The sequence below is a fragment of the Corapipo altera genome, unplaced genomic scaffold (genome assembly GCF_003945725.1).
Source record: "Corapipo altera isolate COAL_440 unplaced genomic scaffold, ASM394572v1 49, whole genome shotgun sequence".
Lineage (NCBI taxonomy): Eukaryota > Metazoa > Chordata > Aves > Passeriformes > Pipridae > Corapipo > Corapipo altera.
In genome coordinates this window covers 11338011-11356892 of record NW_020884879.1, presented here as the reverse complement: position 1 = coordinate 11356892, position 18882 = coordinate 11338011, and the positions used below count along the sequence as shown (strand labels likewise).

Sequence of the window (18882 nt, the reverse complement as noted above, 5' to 3'; positions counted from 1 at the left end):
ACATCACATATGATTCAAAGTATTCTAAGTTCCAGTAAAATACTTGATCTTAAACCGAAGTGTTGTGCTTTTCAGTGGATCAAGAGGTGGTGAAACATATACAAAGCTGATTCATAGCTTTAGACAACTGAAACAGTCAATTTTGATCAATTTGCAGAGCTCTTCTCAGAGGTATAATGAGTGTTATTCATCTCTGACCAGAGACTGTACAATTCCTTTTAACATAATATGATATTTAAAGTATCAAATAATACTGTCTATATGTCTGTAATTTTGTCAGTATGGGCCATGCATTGGCCTCTTACGTGTGAACTCAGAATTGCCCAGTAATTAGATTGGTTCAATGTATCTTTGTTAAAGAGGTGTATGGCAGCATCTTTGTAGTTACAAATGAAGTGTAAGTATGTATCAGTATGTCACAAATAGTGCTGCAAAGGTTTTTTGATACCTCCTCACCAGGAGGAATTGTTTAAGCAATCTACCCTTAGACACTTCAGGAGCAATTATCCCTACTTGGACTACACAGAACCTGCCTGCTACATCATGGAAAGACAAACTGTTTTCATGAGGGGACTATGCTTTAAATAAAACTTCCAGGTTTCTCAAGAAAGAAACAGCATATACCTCCTGTAATGTGTAAGAAGCGTGGGACACTCAAGAGGAGGCTCCTGACCATGCCGCTAATTAGCAAACATTCTGAATTGTTGAAATTTCAGTAAATTTCAGTTTTTGCCAGTTTTTGCTCCTACAGTCATGAGAGTGTTCTAAATATACAACTGAGAAGAGAGGGGGAAGATACTTCCCATGTTGTCATGAACATTCATGCAATGTTTTAAAAATAATATCCAAATAACAGCAGATTTTTGAAGCTACTTTCCGTCTTTTATGTCTGCATCTGAATCCTGCAAATATGCACATAATACGTATTGCACACTTGTACACTCACATGTGAGCAGAGCCAGGCAGATCCGCAGAGAGAGATTTGCGCTCATTTTATCATATTCATATGATTTTTCTTCATTTACTGGAGAAAATAAGGGGTTTTTGGCTAAGGGAACTGCAGTTATACTTAGGGAAAATTAAGTTATCATTTGCGTCTTTATCATCACATATAATGAAGCAATTTCAGTAACGTACATGTTAAAGGATTGTTGGTGACGGTGCATCCTTCAGAAAGAATACAAATAGACTTCACTGACCCTGGAGTGCTAAGAGTAACACGAAACTTACTTTGACTTGTAAACTGAGCAAACATGACATGGAGATCACAGAATAAGGGCGTATATGTGTCTTTCAGCCTTGTTTTGACAAAGTGACTTCTTTCTCCAGGGGGACATTTCTGCCATTTTTTTCCAGCATGTTTCACCTTTCATTGACTATTAATCCCAGTATGACTTAACTTCAAATTATGGTTCCCTCTTATAAGCATATGGGAGTTAATTCTTAAATTTTTTTCATCATTTTTTAAAGCACACAGTTTGCACTCAGGACATCCAAGAAAATAAAGGCGGTATGAAAAACAACTGAGCAAACTGAGTTTAAGCAAATGTAGCAAGTCATAAATATTAGAACAAAAAATATTATTAAAATTCACATTCATTAAAGGACAGTTTTTATTACTAGCAACTTTAAGAAATTTGGGCAGTCTATAACATTTCTGAAAATCTGTACAGTTTCTATGCGGTATTCTTTCAGCTTTAGAAAGATAACTTCCCCATGTTTGATGCAGTCTAGCATTTATATAGACATCAGTTTTAAAAAGAATTTTCAGAACCTTGTGAATTGGATCAACAAAGGAAGTTTTGTTAAAAGTGAAATTATTCAGAATATTTTTATTTCTCCTAATGCATGGCACATGTAGCAATGTTTGGTGGCATGGATAGCATTCCAGGACAGAATATTCAAAATAAAGGCATTAGCACAGCAACTAGTGTATTTGTTCCATGCATTAGAACAGCTGATGGGGTTTAGCCTCTTCATCATGTTAACTAACTGATAAAGCACTATTAGCATTATCAATGTGTATGATAAAGGACACTGAAATTCTTATCCCGGTTTGCAAATGAGAAAATGAGACATGTCAAAGATTACTGCAGACTTTTAGTAGAACCCACCCTACTGAATTTCTTTTCAACTAGGCTGTCAAGTCTGAGGTCAATAGTTGTGGCTGCTTATGTAAAAAAATGTGTGAGGCTTGGTTATCTTTGTTATGTAAGTTATTAGATCACTGATGCCAGTTCCAAGTTTGGAAAAAGGAAGATGCCAGGCTAGACCAGTAAACAGAGGACCTAAATTACCTTTTTTTTTTTTTTACAGTGTTGAAGAAAAAAGTATAAGATAAAAGGGATTCATTCTTTTTCTAGTGTAGTGACCAAACTCCATTTCATGGACAATTTGATGGTCCAGATATACATGTTTTCCTATGGTGTGACTCTTAAACAGACTTGGGGGATAGGACAGCCACATTTGGTAGCTTCTAAGTATTGTCTGATTTTTTGTTTTTCTCAACAGAGCTACAGTGAACCTGTTGATGTTAAAGCTTCCCCACAACCTCAGATGATGAATTCAAAGCAGTCAGTGTTTCATGGGCCCGCCCAGGCTCACTCTGCACTGTACCTCAGTTCCCACTACCACCAACAACCAGGAATGAATCCTCACATTACTACCATGCATGCCAATATCCCCAGGAACATAGCACCCAAGCCCAACAACCAAATGCCAGTGACTGTTTCCATAGCAAACATGGCTGTGTCCCCACCGCCACCTCTTCAGATCAGCCCCCCTCTGCATCAGCATCTCAACATCCAGCAACACCAGCCGATTTCAATGCAGCAGTCTGTTGGAAACCAACTACCAATGCAGGTCCAGTCTGCTTTACATTCACCTACAATGCAACAAGTAAGTTTGAGCTCTTCAGCTGTCTGGGGAATTACTTCATTTTTTCGGGATGGGTGTGGGGAGGGGAATCATCTGGAAGTTGAAACAGTGAGTGAGATTTAAAGCTGTGGATTAGCTTTAGTGTTGCAGGTCCAAAACTGTGATAGTGTAGGGTAAATCTTTCAAGTGGAAGAACAAATGATGAGTTTACCCAGATGATGGAAAATTTCAGTAGAACCGTTTGTGCTAGCGATGACGCCCATCGTTGTCTGTAGACCCATATGCAAATCTGGGAGTACCCTGAGATATAAGTGAAATGTTAAGTCTTCGGGAAACACATTTTACCAACAAAAGGCAGGCATGTGTATAAAAAGATATAGTTGTAACTTGTGCTGTTATCCTTGTGCTGACTGTGACGTAGAACAGTCAGAGGGAACATGAAGCAACACAGGTTGTGTTGAACATGTTAGATTAAGTAAACACGAGTTTATGCTGCATTCATAACTTCATTTTACTAGATAGATATACCCTCTTTTTACTGGAAATAAGTGGGCTGTGCCCACAATCCCAATATGGTGGCTTTTTTGCTTGTTTTTTGTTGTTTTTTTTTCACTCGCAGTGTTTTAGATAGTTGATTCTCAATACATTTCATAGGAGTTCTGAATGAATGCAGACCAACCATGGTAATTTGACTTTCAGGCTCAGGCTTATGGAGGGCTAGAGCAGATAAGCTGTTTATTTAATGAGAGAAAATTTTCTTTTGTATTGGATGAGATCTGATTATCAATAATAAGATCTTACTTTGCAAAGTGCCATTAGAATGAAAATTTTTTGAATGGAGTTGCAAGAATCTAAAAGATTTGTATACACAAAACTTGTCAGTTCTGGCTGATAATGCATAGTCATAAACTTGCTGCATGTTTTAAATTTCTCTATAAATTCACCTTTGCTAACAAGGCATTTCCATTTGCTTTCCAAGCCAGAAACCTTTTGTCTTAAGATTGGTCTTTAGAGATGAGAATACTTGCACACAAATCATAGCTTCTAGCTGGGAGAACAGTTTAACAGGAAAAAAATTGTCCAAAGCAGAAAAAACCAACCAAACAAACAAAAGAGTTGAAAGCAATCTGGACTGATAAACTTAGTTGTGCTCAGGATGATTTGGACTTTTTCAGAGGCTTTGATCTTAGTTCAAAGAGTGATTTGGAGTAATCAGGAAGGAAAGTTTGTAAAGTGTTTACAACTTTTTCCTAGTCCAGTTTATTTTTTGCAATCACAAACTTATGACCATACATATGTAGAGTCGTGTGTTTTTGAAGGTTTTGCTATTAGTTAGTGTTAGTGTCCTGGGAGAGCCCATGCTCAAGTCTCAGAGAAACTCAGGAGCTGACCCCAAGCCTGGGCAGCTGTAAATAGCTACAGGAAGTCCTAGACAGGGGAACCAGGGAGACCTGTCTGGAGATCCTAAGCCTGATGGAATACTGGTTGAACATAAAGACTCAGAGTAATTAGACAGAAGCAATACTCTTCTTGTTGATTTACCAAACACGAAAAATTACATCTGTGACTGCAGCCTGTTGAGATCCTATAGCTATATTTCAGCAAGTTTATGTTACAAAGTAATTCAGCCTTCTAAGTTCTGATTGTTTGGCAAGTTCAGTGTCACTTGTACATTACTTGCCCAGTGCAGAACTAAAGAAGGTCAAACCCCTTATGTCTTTTCCAGAATCATTGCCAAACATTATTTACTGAATAGATTTGAAAATCTATTGAATTTATAGTCCAGTAGGGGCTAGGAAAAGATGTAATGCAGATGTTAGATACTTACATATTTATACAAAGAACATCATTATTGTATGAACCCAAACACTTAGGCATTACTCTAAACCATTGCATACTACAAAAAAAGAAAGGTAATATAATATGAATCTTCTAATGTTTTATTTTACTGAGTTGCATGCTTGTAGCATATGGTGTGTGCATCAATGGCTTGAGAGTACTTTCAGCTATCTATGAAATGCATGAAGTGCAATTGACTTGTTTCTAGCTTAAGAGAAAATATACACTCGGTTGTAGAAGACAGGTCTCTACAAGTCAGTATGTAGACCTGTGTCATGACGAGTCTTTTGTTTTACTAAGGACAATTACAGTTAAGTAAAAAGTGCTATACCTCTGTGTTCCTGTTCTCCTTTGTTAAACTCACAAAATTTTGGGTTAAGTACTTTTTGCCAACTCATATTCCTTAGTCAGAAAGGCTGGTGCATATAATGAAGATACCATGGTGAGATATTTCTAAGTTTCACTCAAGGTGACAGGTGCTTGTTACTTGTTGAAATGGTACACTGCCAATCCACGTCTCTTTCAGCACTGTGGAATACTTACAAGACAATTTATTTTTCTTTCACTCCTGCTTTTGTATCAAAGTAATGCAACTTTTGAGCTCTGGAAAATCTGTCATTTCACTTTGAAATATTCGTAATTTTCTTTTTCCTTTTTTTTTTTTTTTTTGTAGCACACAACAGTTTATAGAGTTTATGAATTATTTTTTAAATACAGAATTCATTTCCTTTGATGTTGGCAAAGACAAAGCAAAATATATATTATATTTTAGGGTAACGGGTGTACTAACACCACCATATTTGCCATGACAGAACAGAACAGTGGTATCCTCTTCAGTTTCTTAGGTATGACGTTTTCTAGTCTACTCAAAAAATGATAGAAAACACTATCCTCAGGATTTCATACTGTGTTAGAATACAAAAGGCAGGTTGGCCATCAGGAGGCAAATAGCAGAAAGTCAAGAGACTCTAACCCAAAAGTAAAGGCTCTTTCTGACTCAGTTGTCAAAGGACTCTGCTCTCCCCTCTGCTTGAAAGTGAGCAAACACTCTGCTGATGACAGAGCATGTTAAAGAGGAAAAGACGTAGTGGGGAAAGAAGCAAGCTCTCCCAACAATGGCAGCAGTACAGAGTTGGCAGCAATGAGGAGAAAGAAGAGGCACCACCCTGTATGCCTGGCCCATGGTGAGGAGGGAAGGGGAGCTCTAGGTGTGAGGTTCAGTCCCAAACAGCACTGTGTAGACCACTCTTCTACAAAAAAGACAGCTAAGAGGAATGGAGGAATATGTATTCTGATAAAGGAGAAGCAATAGGTGCCTTTAATTCAACTTCTTTTCACTTCTTCTTCCCTCACCTGGCTGGACACCATCATTGCAGACTGTGCTGTAGGCATGTTAGAAGCAGCAATCGCTGCTTCTACCAATGGTGGTTTCTCTTTTTTCCCTGTTTTTTTCCCCTAACATTCAGCTTTCAGATAGTGCACAGCTTACTAGTGTGACACTCTGTGGTAGCAGACTCTGTGAATCTCTGCTCTCTACAGATGCCCTGCTTTATCTGTGGCTCTGCAACGTTTGGTCACTCATTTTCTCCAGAAAAAGGAGGATAGTTTCATATCAAAGATTGTCTTGTAGTTAGTCTGAAGGACTGCCAGATCCAAGAAAACTCGCATAAAGATCCAGATTTCAGTACTGGCAGCCAGAAACACAGTTCTCCAAAAACCACTGTGCTTGAAATCCACAAACTCTTCTGTGTATAACTTTGAGGAGGGACTGATAAGAAGTGCTGACCTGGGGAGACGGTTCTGCTCCCACTGTTTCCAGGACAATGAGCTGATCTTCATCAGCTCCACAGGGAACAACATGTCCTTCTCCACATCCAGCACTCATTGCCTGCACGTGTGCAGCTGCCAGATCAAGGGAGACTGCCAACTGGAGAAGGGCAATCTCCATTGGGAGTCCACAAAAACTACAAAACATCAAGCAGATCAGAAGTGTTGGTAGCCAAAAAATCCTCAGTGACTGAGCAATTTCTGTTATTTTTAAAATCAAATAGCTCTGTGGAGTATGCAACTGATGCAGTGCATCCAAATTGTTCTGAAATGCACAAGGCAATGTAAAATTTTGGTATTAGCATTTTGCTCATATGCCTAACATTAGTAAATATTTTTTAATTTCCTTTAAACCATCTTCTCTATTTTGAGTTATCTAAATTGTGACTTATGTGAAGCAGACTATTTTGTCTCTTTTACCATCTGTTCCAAAACAATTAATGAATAAATTAAATAATGGCCACTACTGTAGACCTTCAGGGTGCTCGTTTCCAGTGATAATCCTTTAAACTGTAAAAAAAAGATCATTTAGTTATATTTTCATACTTAGATTTAACTTAGATCCTGATTTTTATTATTTTTAACTTGTAATTCTGAAATATACTATATTTTTCTTAAATATTATTCACAAGAGCCATGTTAAAGTTTTGCTTTTCAAAGTCCAAATCCACTGTGCAGCACTTTTTCTTTCATCCACTTTTGATATACTCACAGTATATTAGAAGAGTGTCATTTTTCTTTCATTAAATGCTCATGTGATCATCTTATCACTGTATAATTTTTTAACTGAGTTGCTTCTTTCCAGTCTTTTTCTTAGGTTTGAGATGATGTTTAATTTTTACTTAGTTGTCACTTGATGATCTCATTCTTAATCCTTGTCATTCAAATTAGCACAATTTCTCCAAAGTTCAGGCTAAAATGGCATCTGAAGCTGCAGCCTGTTTTCACTTGCAAGGTCATTCTTTCCTTTCTCTACTGACACAGACATTTGTGTTTCTTTCTGAGTATACTCTGCTATCCAGCCTGTTGTACTGTGCTGTTTGGTGTGAAGAGTGATGAGACCAAGGATTCACTCCCCCAGATATGCCCAGTCTTATTAAGGAACCCTTTTAAGTAGCCCTAGTGGAAGCATCGCCTTCTCTGCTCAAAATCCTTCACCCCAAGCATTGTGTGGGATGGTGAGTCCCATTACAATCTCTGTCCTACTTCAGTTCGCAGGTAGAGCAAGCAAAACTGGATTCTTCATGTCTAGTAACCATGGCTGCAAGTGCATATGCATAACAAAGCAACAGAAGATTAATGTATGTCACATTTTATTTTTTTTTTAATAATAACTCATTTCAGTCTACTTTTAGGTATTTCTTTTCCTTTAGAAAATAAATGTATACAGCAAGATGATTGCATAGCCTGCCAAAAATAATAACCTCATTTTTTCTGGTATATATTTTATATACAGCAAACTCAGGGACTGGCTGTATTTGTCCAGATTTCTTCTTTTTTGTTAAGCTTTGTCTTCGAATGAGGTCAAGAGAAAAAAAAATCATTAATATCTGTCAACTTCCTTTATAACCTTAAGGAAAAATCTTTGTATGATATCACACAGACAGATTTTCAATTTCCTTGTGTAATAAACAGATGCTTTAGGATTTGGATGTAATTTAAAGGTTTAAAATATCACATTGAGATTGATGAATAAATCAGTTGTGAAGACAAAAACATTGATGCCTGTTGAAAATACCTCTCCAGACAGGCAGGAAATGAAATTAGTTCCTAGTAAAGTGTGGAGATGAGGATCACTCTTTAGTTCTGCTGCAGGCTTTTTAGGACTTGCTGTAGTGGCACAACGAAACTGCTAGGGCTACAGAAATCTAATTAAAGAGCAAATGTCCCTCCTGACATCGAATTAATCTTTATCAAGTTCCCTATTTTTATTTCAATCTGGAACAAGAAAATGAAATTTAAAATTCTAGGCATGTTGCAAAACAGTTGGTGATTTTCTCTTGAGCATTACAATGCAAAAACATTCAGCATTGTTTAATTAGACCTCGAAGCACTCATTTTCTGAACACTTCTTATTTCATCATTGTTTGTTAAGGGCTTACATAAATAATACACAAATATTTACCACAAGCCTGGTACAAGGCTGTCTCCCTCTGTTGTACAGAACTATACTTCCATAGCTTTTTCTGTTGGTGAAAAAGCTGAAGTAATTATTGCTTGCATCTTAAAGAAGACCATACTTTATCAGTCCTTCATACTGAGTTCAGGCTGCTTAAATTACTTTGCTTTAACAAGCATGCTTTACAACACCCACATTGCAGGTATTTTGGTAGCCCTCAACCCCTCCCAGAGGCACGACTGAGTTGCTTCTGGAGCAGGAGCCTGACTCAGATATGCCTGCACCATGTTAGAATTTATCACCTGTGTGTCCTAAGAAACAGGACAATCCCAGGCAGCAGGTTGGGACCTAGACTTGCCAGGTACAAGATGAAAGTGTTGTTACCCCTTATTTTGCTGATAGAAGAATTAAATTTGGATCTACAGCCCCAACCTTAACATGAGAGGTAACAATTCAACCTAAGCCCACATGTGCTTTGCTGGAAGAGAGTCAAGGCAAGTTGTCTGTGGTCATATAGAAAACCTGAAAAAATATGAGAATAAGTCTCCATCCAGTTCCAAGCTGGCATTTAAACCACAGGACTGTTCTCCAGCATCTAAGCTATTTATTTGTCTTAATTCCAGAAGAAATGGAAGGGGTATTGTCCCGATGGTCTCTTCCTCTGATTTGGAGGAACTGTCTCCTTCTTGCATGAGTGCTTCCCAGAGAAGTTGTGGATGCCCCCTCTCTGGAGGTGTTCAAGATTTCAAGACCAGGTTGGCTGGATCTCTGAGCAACCTAGTATAATGGAAGGTTCCCTGCCCACAGCATGGGGTTTGGAACTAGATGGTCTTTAAGGTCCCTTCCAACACAAACCATTCTATGATATTATGAGTACTTGAGACTCCGTGCCTGCTCACGTGCATGCTTTGCTACTGGCTAATGTCCCTCTATAGTGTTTTTCTTGTATTTATGATTTTTTCATGAAAACTGATAAACAGAAAAGGGGCTTTGCTACCAAAGGTAAATCTGAGTGCCTGAGGGTAGGATGTATTTCTATGGTTGATTTCCTCTTACAGCTAAATTAGAAAGGTCTTATGGGTAATGTTTTATATAAAAAATGATGATGATGGTATAAAACCCCAAATTTTCTGCCTTCTAATTACACAAAACTCCAATTAAAGTCATTGGGAAATCTGCTCAATTACTGTTTTCCTTGCATCTGTTGCAGGCTTGGGGCTTGTCTATGCAGCTTGCTGTGTAGGTTTACAGCCTGGTGAAAAGGTAGTGTACAGAGCGTGGAGGTTACAGTCACCATGGATGTAAAACCTGCCATGAGTGGGTTTTATTTAATCTCACTAGCAGGGCAGTGTGTAAGTAACATGGCAACTACATGCAGAATTCATCTGTGAACTTGCTCAGCACTGTTTCTTGGAGTCAACAGGGGCAAAGTGAGGCTTTTAAGAGCCTTTAAGGTCCTGAAATGTTACTCAGGATGTTAACCATATGAAAAAGATTAAGGAAGAAAGATGCAATCATTTGTGGTCTAGATTAAAATCCATGATCAGGATTAGTGGAATGAGATGACAGTGCACATGAGAGGCAGGGCAGAACACCTGCAGGACCTCAGGAAATAGCTAAGGAAGAGGGATGTGAAGAAGGAAGTGACATTTTACGTTTGAAGGAAGCTAATTTCTGTGGATGTAGGGAGCTAGGTGAAAACTGAGAATGCTCATTTATCTTGATAGAAGGTAGCATGGCTGGCTTCTTAAACCTGCAGAAAAGAGCATCTCTCTGCAAAATTCCTGTCCTAATGAGGGCTGTGTACAAAAAGTGATCGCACACAATGCACTAACACTAAACTAAAACTAAAGCTAACTAAAAGCATTAATTGTGTATTTTGTATGTGGGCTTTGGCTGGATGGAGTGAGTTTTCAAAGTAGGTTCAAGTTCAATTTCTGATTTAGCTGCTACACATCCAGTTAACTTGAGTGGGAATTGTATGCCCTTGCCCCAGGAAGGAGGGTTTTTTGTTTGTTTTTTTTTTCAGCAGACATCCATTGCTTTCATACAACATTCCCATGCTTTTACCCAATGTAGTTCTTCTAACTTTACAGGAACACGATGTACATTTTTACAGGGTGAACCAGATACACTAGCCTTGAAATTTCAATTGTTCTCTTGACTTTGAAACATAGTATTTAAACATCCTAATATATCAAAAGAGCTAAAAATTATTATGACTTTTCATACGACAGATATTTCAGGGAGCAGGTTAAATGTCTCTTTGTAACTTCCACTTTCTTTTGCTCATCTCCTTCATTTCAAAAAGCAAGTTATTCTGTGCTACTTTCACTACATTAGTCCAACAACAGTTAAAAAGCTTTGGTTGAATTTCCGTTTAGTTGAGAGAGAAGTGCAAATAAAAGAAGCAGCAGATGGTCCCTTTGTGACTGAATGAAGAAAAAGGTTTTTGAGAACAATATGTGAATAGGTGTAGTCTAATAAAACAGTCAGCCACCTGCTGCCTACGTCCTTCAAAACGATTCTGTTGCATATTCTGGGAATTAGTGACTAGTGTGTATCCTTACATTTAATCTAAATGGAAGCTCTGAGGAGCAAACAGACCTTTTTTTCCCAGTGCTGATTGAGTTGTTCTCTTGGTTTTGAATTGTTTCTGCTCTGTGTCTTTTAGTTCCATCTTGTGACTGTGTAAAAGCTAACAATGGTTTGGCAGTTTTTCATTTCTCAAACTAAAGAAAGATTTTAAAACTTAGAAAGTACCTACAGTTTTTTGCCTATTTTAGGTTTTATAACCTAAAGCACACTTGGAAAAAAAGTATTCTACCATTTCACAGTACACACCACTTTTTTTCTTTTTTCTTTTTTTTTTTTTTTAATGTACCCAACCTGTTACTTTGTTTCCATACTTTGTAATGTACTTGCTTTTTCCTCTAGGGATTTACTCTTCAGCCTGATTATCAGAATATCATCAATCCAACATCAACAGCTGCACAAGTTGTTACCCAAGCAATGGAGTATGTTCGTTCAGGATGCAGAAATCCTCAGGCACAGACTGTGGACTGGAATAATGACTACTGCAGTAATGGGTAAGCAGCCAGTGAATGCCACCTTGTGTTGAGCAACATTCATGACACAAGTATCTGACAGAGAATTTGAGAATAGGGTTGTTGCCTGTTTCCCTACAGTGTTTCAGAAGTGCATCTGTGATAACACCGTGTTTATTCAGCAGTTAGACTGCTGAAGGAGAACAAGTTTTCAATACATACATTTATTAGACATTTTTGTCACTTTATCACAGCACATACACTTTGTAGTCTTAGAGAACTTCCATTCCACAGAAAATCAGAACTGAAATCTTAGGAGAAGGTGTAAGAAAGAAGTTTTAAGATCGCTACCTTCTCCTTGAGAGGCAAATAATGTGAACTATTTTCTACAAATACTCCATTGCTGAGGAAATCTTGTTGCCAGTGAAAATAATTAGTCTGGGTCATGAAAAATCACATCAGTGAGAGGCAGGGCTGATGCATGGGATACAAGATACGAGGAAGGGAATGGCATGAAGACCACGTGACTGTAACCAGAAACAAAATACCGTACCTTCAGGAGCTCTATGCCCTTAACATAAGGTTAGTAACCCCTTCTCATCTTCAACTCTTCTGCAGCATGGTTTTTTGGAGCCATGTTACTTTCTGGAAACATTTAAGACTGAACAGAAGGTATCTCTTCAGTTTTAAATGATAGGTGTTGAGCCTTGTGAACATGCCCATCAGCCTGACCTTCCCTTGACTTGGCATGAATCTCCAAGGCAGAGGCAGATAAAATCTCTTGGTTGCTACCAAAGTGCCAAATCTAGCCCAGACAAATGAACACAAACCAAAACTAAAGATCAGTTTCATCCATTACACTTACTTAAACTGAGAATTCCACTTGTATCATTGTTTTAAAGTGTTTCTGTAACTGAACAAAAATCGTTTTTCTGATTACTAGTTCAGAATAACACCTTGACTAGAACCTGCTTGTTCCTGCTTGTACCACCATTATGTCTTGATACGTACTGCAGGCCCAGAGACTTTTACAGCCACTGACACTGAACTCTGAATAGACTGTCCTCTGTCAAATAAGCCGCAGCCTTATTATGGCTTTGATTCCTGATTCCGGAAAAAAAGCGATGTGTCATTGTTCCCAGCACTGCCATCCAGGTGTCCACTGGGCATAACTTTCCATCACTAGCAGCTTTCTCTGAGCAGACCCTGTATATACTCTGTGTAGATATGCCTTAGTGAATCTGCGTGCATGAACTTAACCTATCTTTGCTAGAGCATTGGCATAAACTACCAGTGCAGTGTAGTTTGCTCTGTACTTGGACTCCAAAGCAAGTAAACTGCAAAGCTGTGGAATAACAGAACTGGTGCCTAGGTTTTGTCAATGTCAACGAAGTGGGAGATTAAGAATAAAGCTTCTCTTCCAGAAAGTGTCTGCAGTGTGCACCAAGCCCCATCAGTGATGCTTCTGCTGCTTTAAAATACTCTTTTTTTCTGACTTCCACAGACCGTTCCAAATTAGAAATTGGTGAATTACTCCTTTTTACTCTGAACTGGTATGCTTCAGTTGAAGCTGAAACCCAACAAGAACTTAATGCAAAAGTATGCTGGACAATGTGCATTCGTGGAAGGTCTCCTGAAGACCCTGGTCTCCAGTAGAGAGTTGGTCTAGCTGGATGCACCAGAAGCTTCTAGTGTTCCCTTGCATTTGTTTAGCTGAACCTGCTGACCCAACATGTTTTGGCTATGTCTGAATGAGGAAATAAAATAGGCCAGAGGTGTCAGTGGCTGACATCCATATTCATGTAACTTAGCTCTCCTGCCCTCTAAGGAAAGTGGCCACTTCATACAGGGTGCTTATAGAGTATTGTTTCAAGACCTGTGCTAAACCCTCAACTCTACCCATGTGGTTTTTGATAGTCAGTGCTACCAGCCCTCTGGTGCAGGTGATCCTGAACCGGCACTTAGACCAGTATTCCAGTCCTGTGCAGTTTAGAGCCAGATGTGGTTTCCAGGTTGCTACATGTCACTATGGCACTAGGATTTTTCTTATTATTACCATGACAATGCAGCTGTACTTCAGTGATATGCTTGGAATTAATGACATGCAATAGGGTTGTGGGGTTGGGGTTTTTTCAAAAAGTAGAACTAGAGAATTTTTCAAATTTAAAAAAACCCACATTTGTTCTTTTTCTGTTTGAACAGGGGCATGCAGAGGGACAAAGCACTCTACCTTACCTGAAAATCTGAAACAACTCTCCTTTCCACTGAGGAATGCAGGGAAGTCTTTTCATCATGGATTGCTTTATGCAGTCAAGGCAGTTCTGCATTTTATTAGGAAATACAAGTTGCTAAGCACTTAGGACTATTTGAGCTTGTGGGTCACCCACTCTGGAAAAAATAGTCTTGCTTCTTTCTTTTTCTTCCTCTCCCCCTCCCCCCCCCTTATTTTTCTCTTTCTTTGTCTTTTCCACCCCTACCCTGAGATCCTTTAACGGACATTGCTTTTCTTCTTCCCTGAAGGAAACTTGGACCATTCAGATTTTATGTTGGTTTTTGCTGTGAAGTGCTGCGATAGTAACTGCCTTAGCAACTGTAGATGTCTTGGATAAAAGTCCTGGATTTTCCATTGGTTTTTCATAATGGGTGTTTATATGAAACTACTAAAGACTTTTTAAATGGCTTGATGTAGCAGTCATAGCAAGTTTGTAAATAGCATCTATGTTACACTCTCCTAGAGTATAAAATGTGAATGTTTTTGTAGCTAATTGTAATTGAAACTGGCCCATTCCAGTTTATTGATTTCACAATAAGGGTTAAATTGGCAAACATTCATATTTTTACTTCATTTTTAAGCAACTGACTAATAGTCTATATTTTCAAGGTATTTGGAGGAAAGAAAGTAAAATAGTCCCAAATTATATTAATTAAAAATATTGGCTTTGTCTCATGAAATAAAAACAAAAAAAACCTAGGGAAAAAACTGATGTTGATAAAGAGCAAACATGTTTATTTTGTACTGCCTAAAAAATGTTTCTTTTTTTTTAAAGAAAATCACTTTATGTGTACTGGTTAGTAAACATCATTTAAGTCCTTTTATGTATAAAACTGCCAAATGCTTACCTGATATTTTATTAGTTGCAGAAACAGATTGGAGACAGCTAAATTATAACCTCTACATATGGCTATGTATTATTGTTTCTTCATACTGTGTCTGTATTTAATCTTTTTTATGGAACCTGTTGCGCCTATTTATGAAATAATAAATATAGGTGTTTGTAAGTAAATTTGTTAGCATTTTAAAGAGATTTCTTTGACGCTTTAACTTTTGCTGGCACAAATTGTTCACAACTGATGTGAATACTTTATTTAGTTTTTACTGTGACATATATAACACCAAACCTGCTTTACTGGCAGAACATGAAGGTACCCAATAATTATTTCTCTATTTCTTTGGTTGTTTAGGAGAAGGAAAAAAAAGTATTTTGAGTAATTCCCTTTTTAAAGTATTGTAGCAGGAAGCTGCCCAAAACTAAGACTTGAACCCACAAAACTAACTGAATAAAACTGCATAATGCTGCTTCTTGAAACTGCATCATTTTTTGTTAATAAGTCAAATGGAATAAACATATTACCAAAAGAAATATTACCAAATATGCTTCAGGCATTTTATTAAATATGCAAAAGTTCCTACAGAATTTTAGGGAGTATATCAGAAATAAATCCTAAAATGAGAGGTAAGTTCAGCAGTCACAGGGAAAGGGATGAAAATATCCAGAAGAAGGTATTTTGACAATGTTTGGGATCAGGGATAACTCTAAAAATACATTTCTGGAGGATTCATCCCAGATGCCTGTCCCATTAATGGAGAGTAGCGCTGATTTGTATTTTCTATGTGAAATAAAGAAAAAATCCGAATAGAATACACATTATGCAACGCCATTGATTTTTCTTTATAAAACAAAACAGAAACAAAGGCATGCTTGCTTTTGAATTATTTCAGGCAATGTACAATCGGAATCACTTGGCATGTAATAACTAATAAATAATGCAGATCAGATGTGATTACTCAAATGACTGTAGCTGAGAGCTCTAATTTTCCTGTCTTGAAACTGTATGAGAACTCGTGATTAAATTCACAGTTTATTGTTTGTCTGTTTAGTACTTTAGAAATATACCAGCACTACTAATTACCCAATGTCTTCTATTTATTATATTATAGTAAACTACATTTTCCACTCATATTAATTCTAAAGTGAGAAGATAATTACTGGGAATGAAAAAAATCAACTTTGATTTCGTCAGGTAATTTTCCTTTTTCTTCTATGGAAAAGAACTGTGTTATCTCCATTTCTTTTAGAGCAGGTGTGCAGTCACATAAAGTTGTTAATTTCGGTATCCAAGCAGAGTTCAAAATACAAGAAAACTTTAATGTAAATAAAAAAATACATCATGAATAAAATACTTATTCTGTATGAACCTCTGGCTAGTTGGTGTCTCGATCTGTAAGCGGTGTGTTTTCCATGCAGCATCTTACCCATCCAGCGATCTGAGTGTAGTTCTGTCCCTGGGCTCTGTTCAGATGGGACAACTGTGCTGGAAAAGCAGCTGTTTTGGCCATGGATATAGTGAAATCACTTTTGTTCCAAAAGGAAGATCCAACTTCAATGCATAAATGGGAGTTCTTCATGTCTGACCTTGGAAAAAAAGGAATGGTTGCTGGCCAAGAGCAATCTGCTATTTGTTTTCAGCTGTATATTGACAGATACAAATTGTTAATAGGTGGTTGATATCCTTTTGTAAGCAGGTGAAACTCCACTGGAGTTCATGAAGACATGCACCATCCTTTGCTGAAGTGCTGTGGCTTAGGCACCACATTAACACATATGCCCAATCACTGATTGTGAGTCACCATGTGTCCTAACCATGATTATGAGAAAGCACATAGGAACTAAACAACCTGCACATTGAAGCAACACAGTAACAGCAAGTAAATATGATAAAAACACCTGTCAAAGTGAGAGAAACCAAGGGAAATAATGTCTTATGTTAATTGAAATTAATATTTTTTTCTATTATTTTAAAAAAGTGGTGGGCAAAATGCAAAGTTGGCAATATATGCACTCTGCAGGATGTAAATCCCATTTGCTTGCACCAAGGTAAGCAGAGGTTTCAAAAAGAAAAGGCTCTTCAAATTTACTGCTGCTCTCAGTATGCCCTGTTCTGGTGACACGAGTCCTGGTCTCTCTATCCCCAAACTCACACATGTTCAAGCAGAAGTCTCATCCAGCTGCTGCCTCAGACCCAAAAAAGCAATGCAAAGAGACCTGCCATAGTATTTTCCCCCCACATTAATCCACAGGCAGTAAGTAAGTAATGTATTCATGGAGAGCCCCAGCCATTCACAGTGAGATGTAATGTATTCATGCCCACTTCTCTCTCTCTCACCAAATACCAGCTCCAGATTCCAGTGGCGTCTCTGCAAAATATTCCCTGTGAGGCTCCTCTGTAAACAGGAAACCCAACAATAAAAGATCTCATTACTGGAAGGTAAAACACACTCTTACCACCTTCCTCAGGTTTTTGAGACCTCATCCCACCCTGAACTACCATCTCCAAGTATCTGCCTTTTTTTTTATCCAGTCCTGTAAACATGGCAGATCCAGAGTGATCTCTTTCTGTGCTCTGGGAAAATGGAGCGGGTAAAAATTCTTATTTTGCACACACTGTGAGAAGTAGTTAAGAGTTGTTATGTAGTCCATACAGCAGTTACTCCCCTGAACTCCCATCAATAGGTAGGAATAGAGACAGATGTACAGATATAGGTATAGATAGAGACAGACAGACAGACAGATATATAACCGTTGCCCTTTTAATTATTTATCTGGTATTTTCAAGTCCTTTTGCATTGAAATGAAATATTTTTTTGGTGAGTATAGCAGCGTACTGGCAGCGCTGCAGGAGATGCTGAGCACCTCGGAGAACACAAGGTTCTTTGTGTCAGGTCTCACAGACAGCATTTGCTTTCCTTTGCAAAGTCATGTATTTTATTATTACCCAGCAGCACATTAAATCGCAACTCAAATGTAGCTCTTACTCCACCAACAAGAGGACAAGTGAGAACAATGACTTGTAACATTTCAGAGTCTGTCACAGTTACTGCCTAATTAGAGAAACCCACTAGCAAATGTGCATCTGCATGGATCCTGCAACTGTCATCATTTCACATTCTATTAAGGGCTTGCTGCGATAGACACTTTACAAAGAAATTTTGTTCAGGCTAATACCAAGCTGGCAATCATGTAATTGGCCAGAACATAAAAGAGGAGAGAGGAGGAAAAAAAAAAAAAAAAGGAGAGGAAGGGTAAAAGAAATGGAAACCTACCTATTTGGAAAACAAGCTGTGTGCAAAAATCCACAGTATATTGCAGAGAAGATCCTTACCGTCTGACAATTGTGTGTTTACAACGAGTCTGAGCATAATTGCTCTGATGGGCTGTCAAGGAAAAGATTAATTTGGCAAAGATTAGTATTGACTTGCTGTTTATTAAGGCTTTTAAACAGCTGTATCTGGCAACATTCCTATAAGTGCCTGTCATGTCTGAAAATCAGGCTCACACCCGGGTGCTTGCCAGCTGTTGCTAAACAATCTTACCACTTAGAGTATCTTTCTCCAGGCCAAACAGCAAGAGCAAAGTATTGCCAAATCAGCCTCTTTCATCCTGTTACTTTTCAGGGGATCTGAGAGCTCAGCTATCAGTTGATGGCTGAGTGGCTGAGCTGATGACAACTGCCAGGAGAAGCAGAGTAGTTAGGGAGGTGCTACACCAACCTGTCCCCCATGCCAATGAGAGGGTGCTGTTAGTCACCTCACTGACATGGAAAACCACAGCTTGCAACTGGTGTAATGCAAAGGGGTTTTAAACCCCTTAACACCTGTAATCTAAGTTGGGTAGGAGGTAGAACTTGAGACTGAGTGGCTCATCCCCTCTGGCCCAACAGGCTAGGAGGGTGTGTGACAGTCAATAAAGCATTAATCTTTATAAAATGAGCCAACATTTTCTCCCATGATTTTTTTTCACAGACTGCTGATAAACAAAAGTCATAAAAAACAGGCACACGAAATACCCTGGGTCAGTGGAAAACTGTAAAAGCAAAGATGTCAGCTGTTATTTT

At 38.2% G+C, this 18882-nt stretch overlaps 1 protein-coding gene across 3 annotated transcripts in view; it reads left to right on the top strand.

Moving 5' to 3' along the window:
* Positions 1-15125, top strand: part of TOX (thymocyte selection associated high mobility group box) — a 223059-nt gene extending 207934 nt beyond the window's left edge. For all 3 annotated transcript variants that reach the window (XM_027638825.1, XM_027638826.1, XM_027638824.1), the window contains 3 exons: positions 2512-2898; positions 11600-11751; positions 13912-15125. In XM_027638825.1, coding sequence (XP_027494626.1) covers positions 2512-2898; positions 11600-11751; positions 13912-13948 — 576 coding nt within the window. In that variant the 3' untranslated portion in view covers positions 13949-15125. The remainder of the gene's footprint in view (positions 1-2511; positions 2899-11599; positions 11752-13911) is intronic.
* The last annotated feature ends 3757 nt before the right edge of the window (positions 15126-18882 follow it).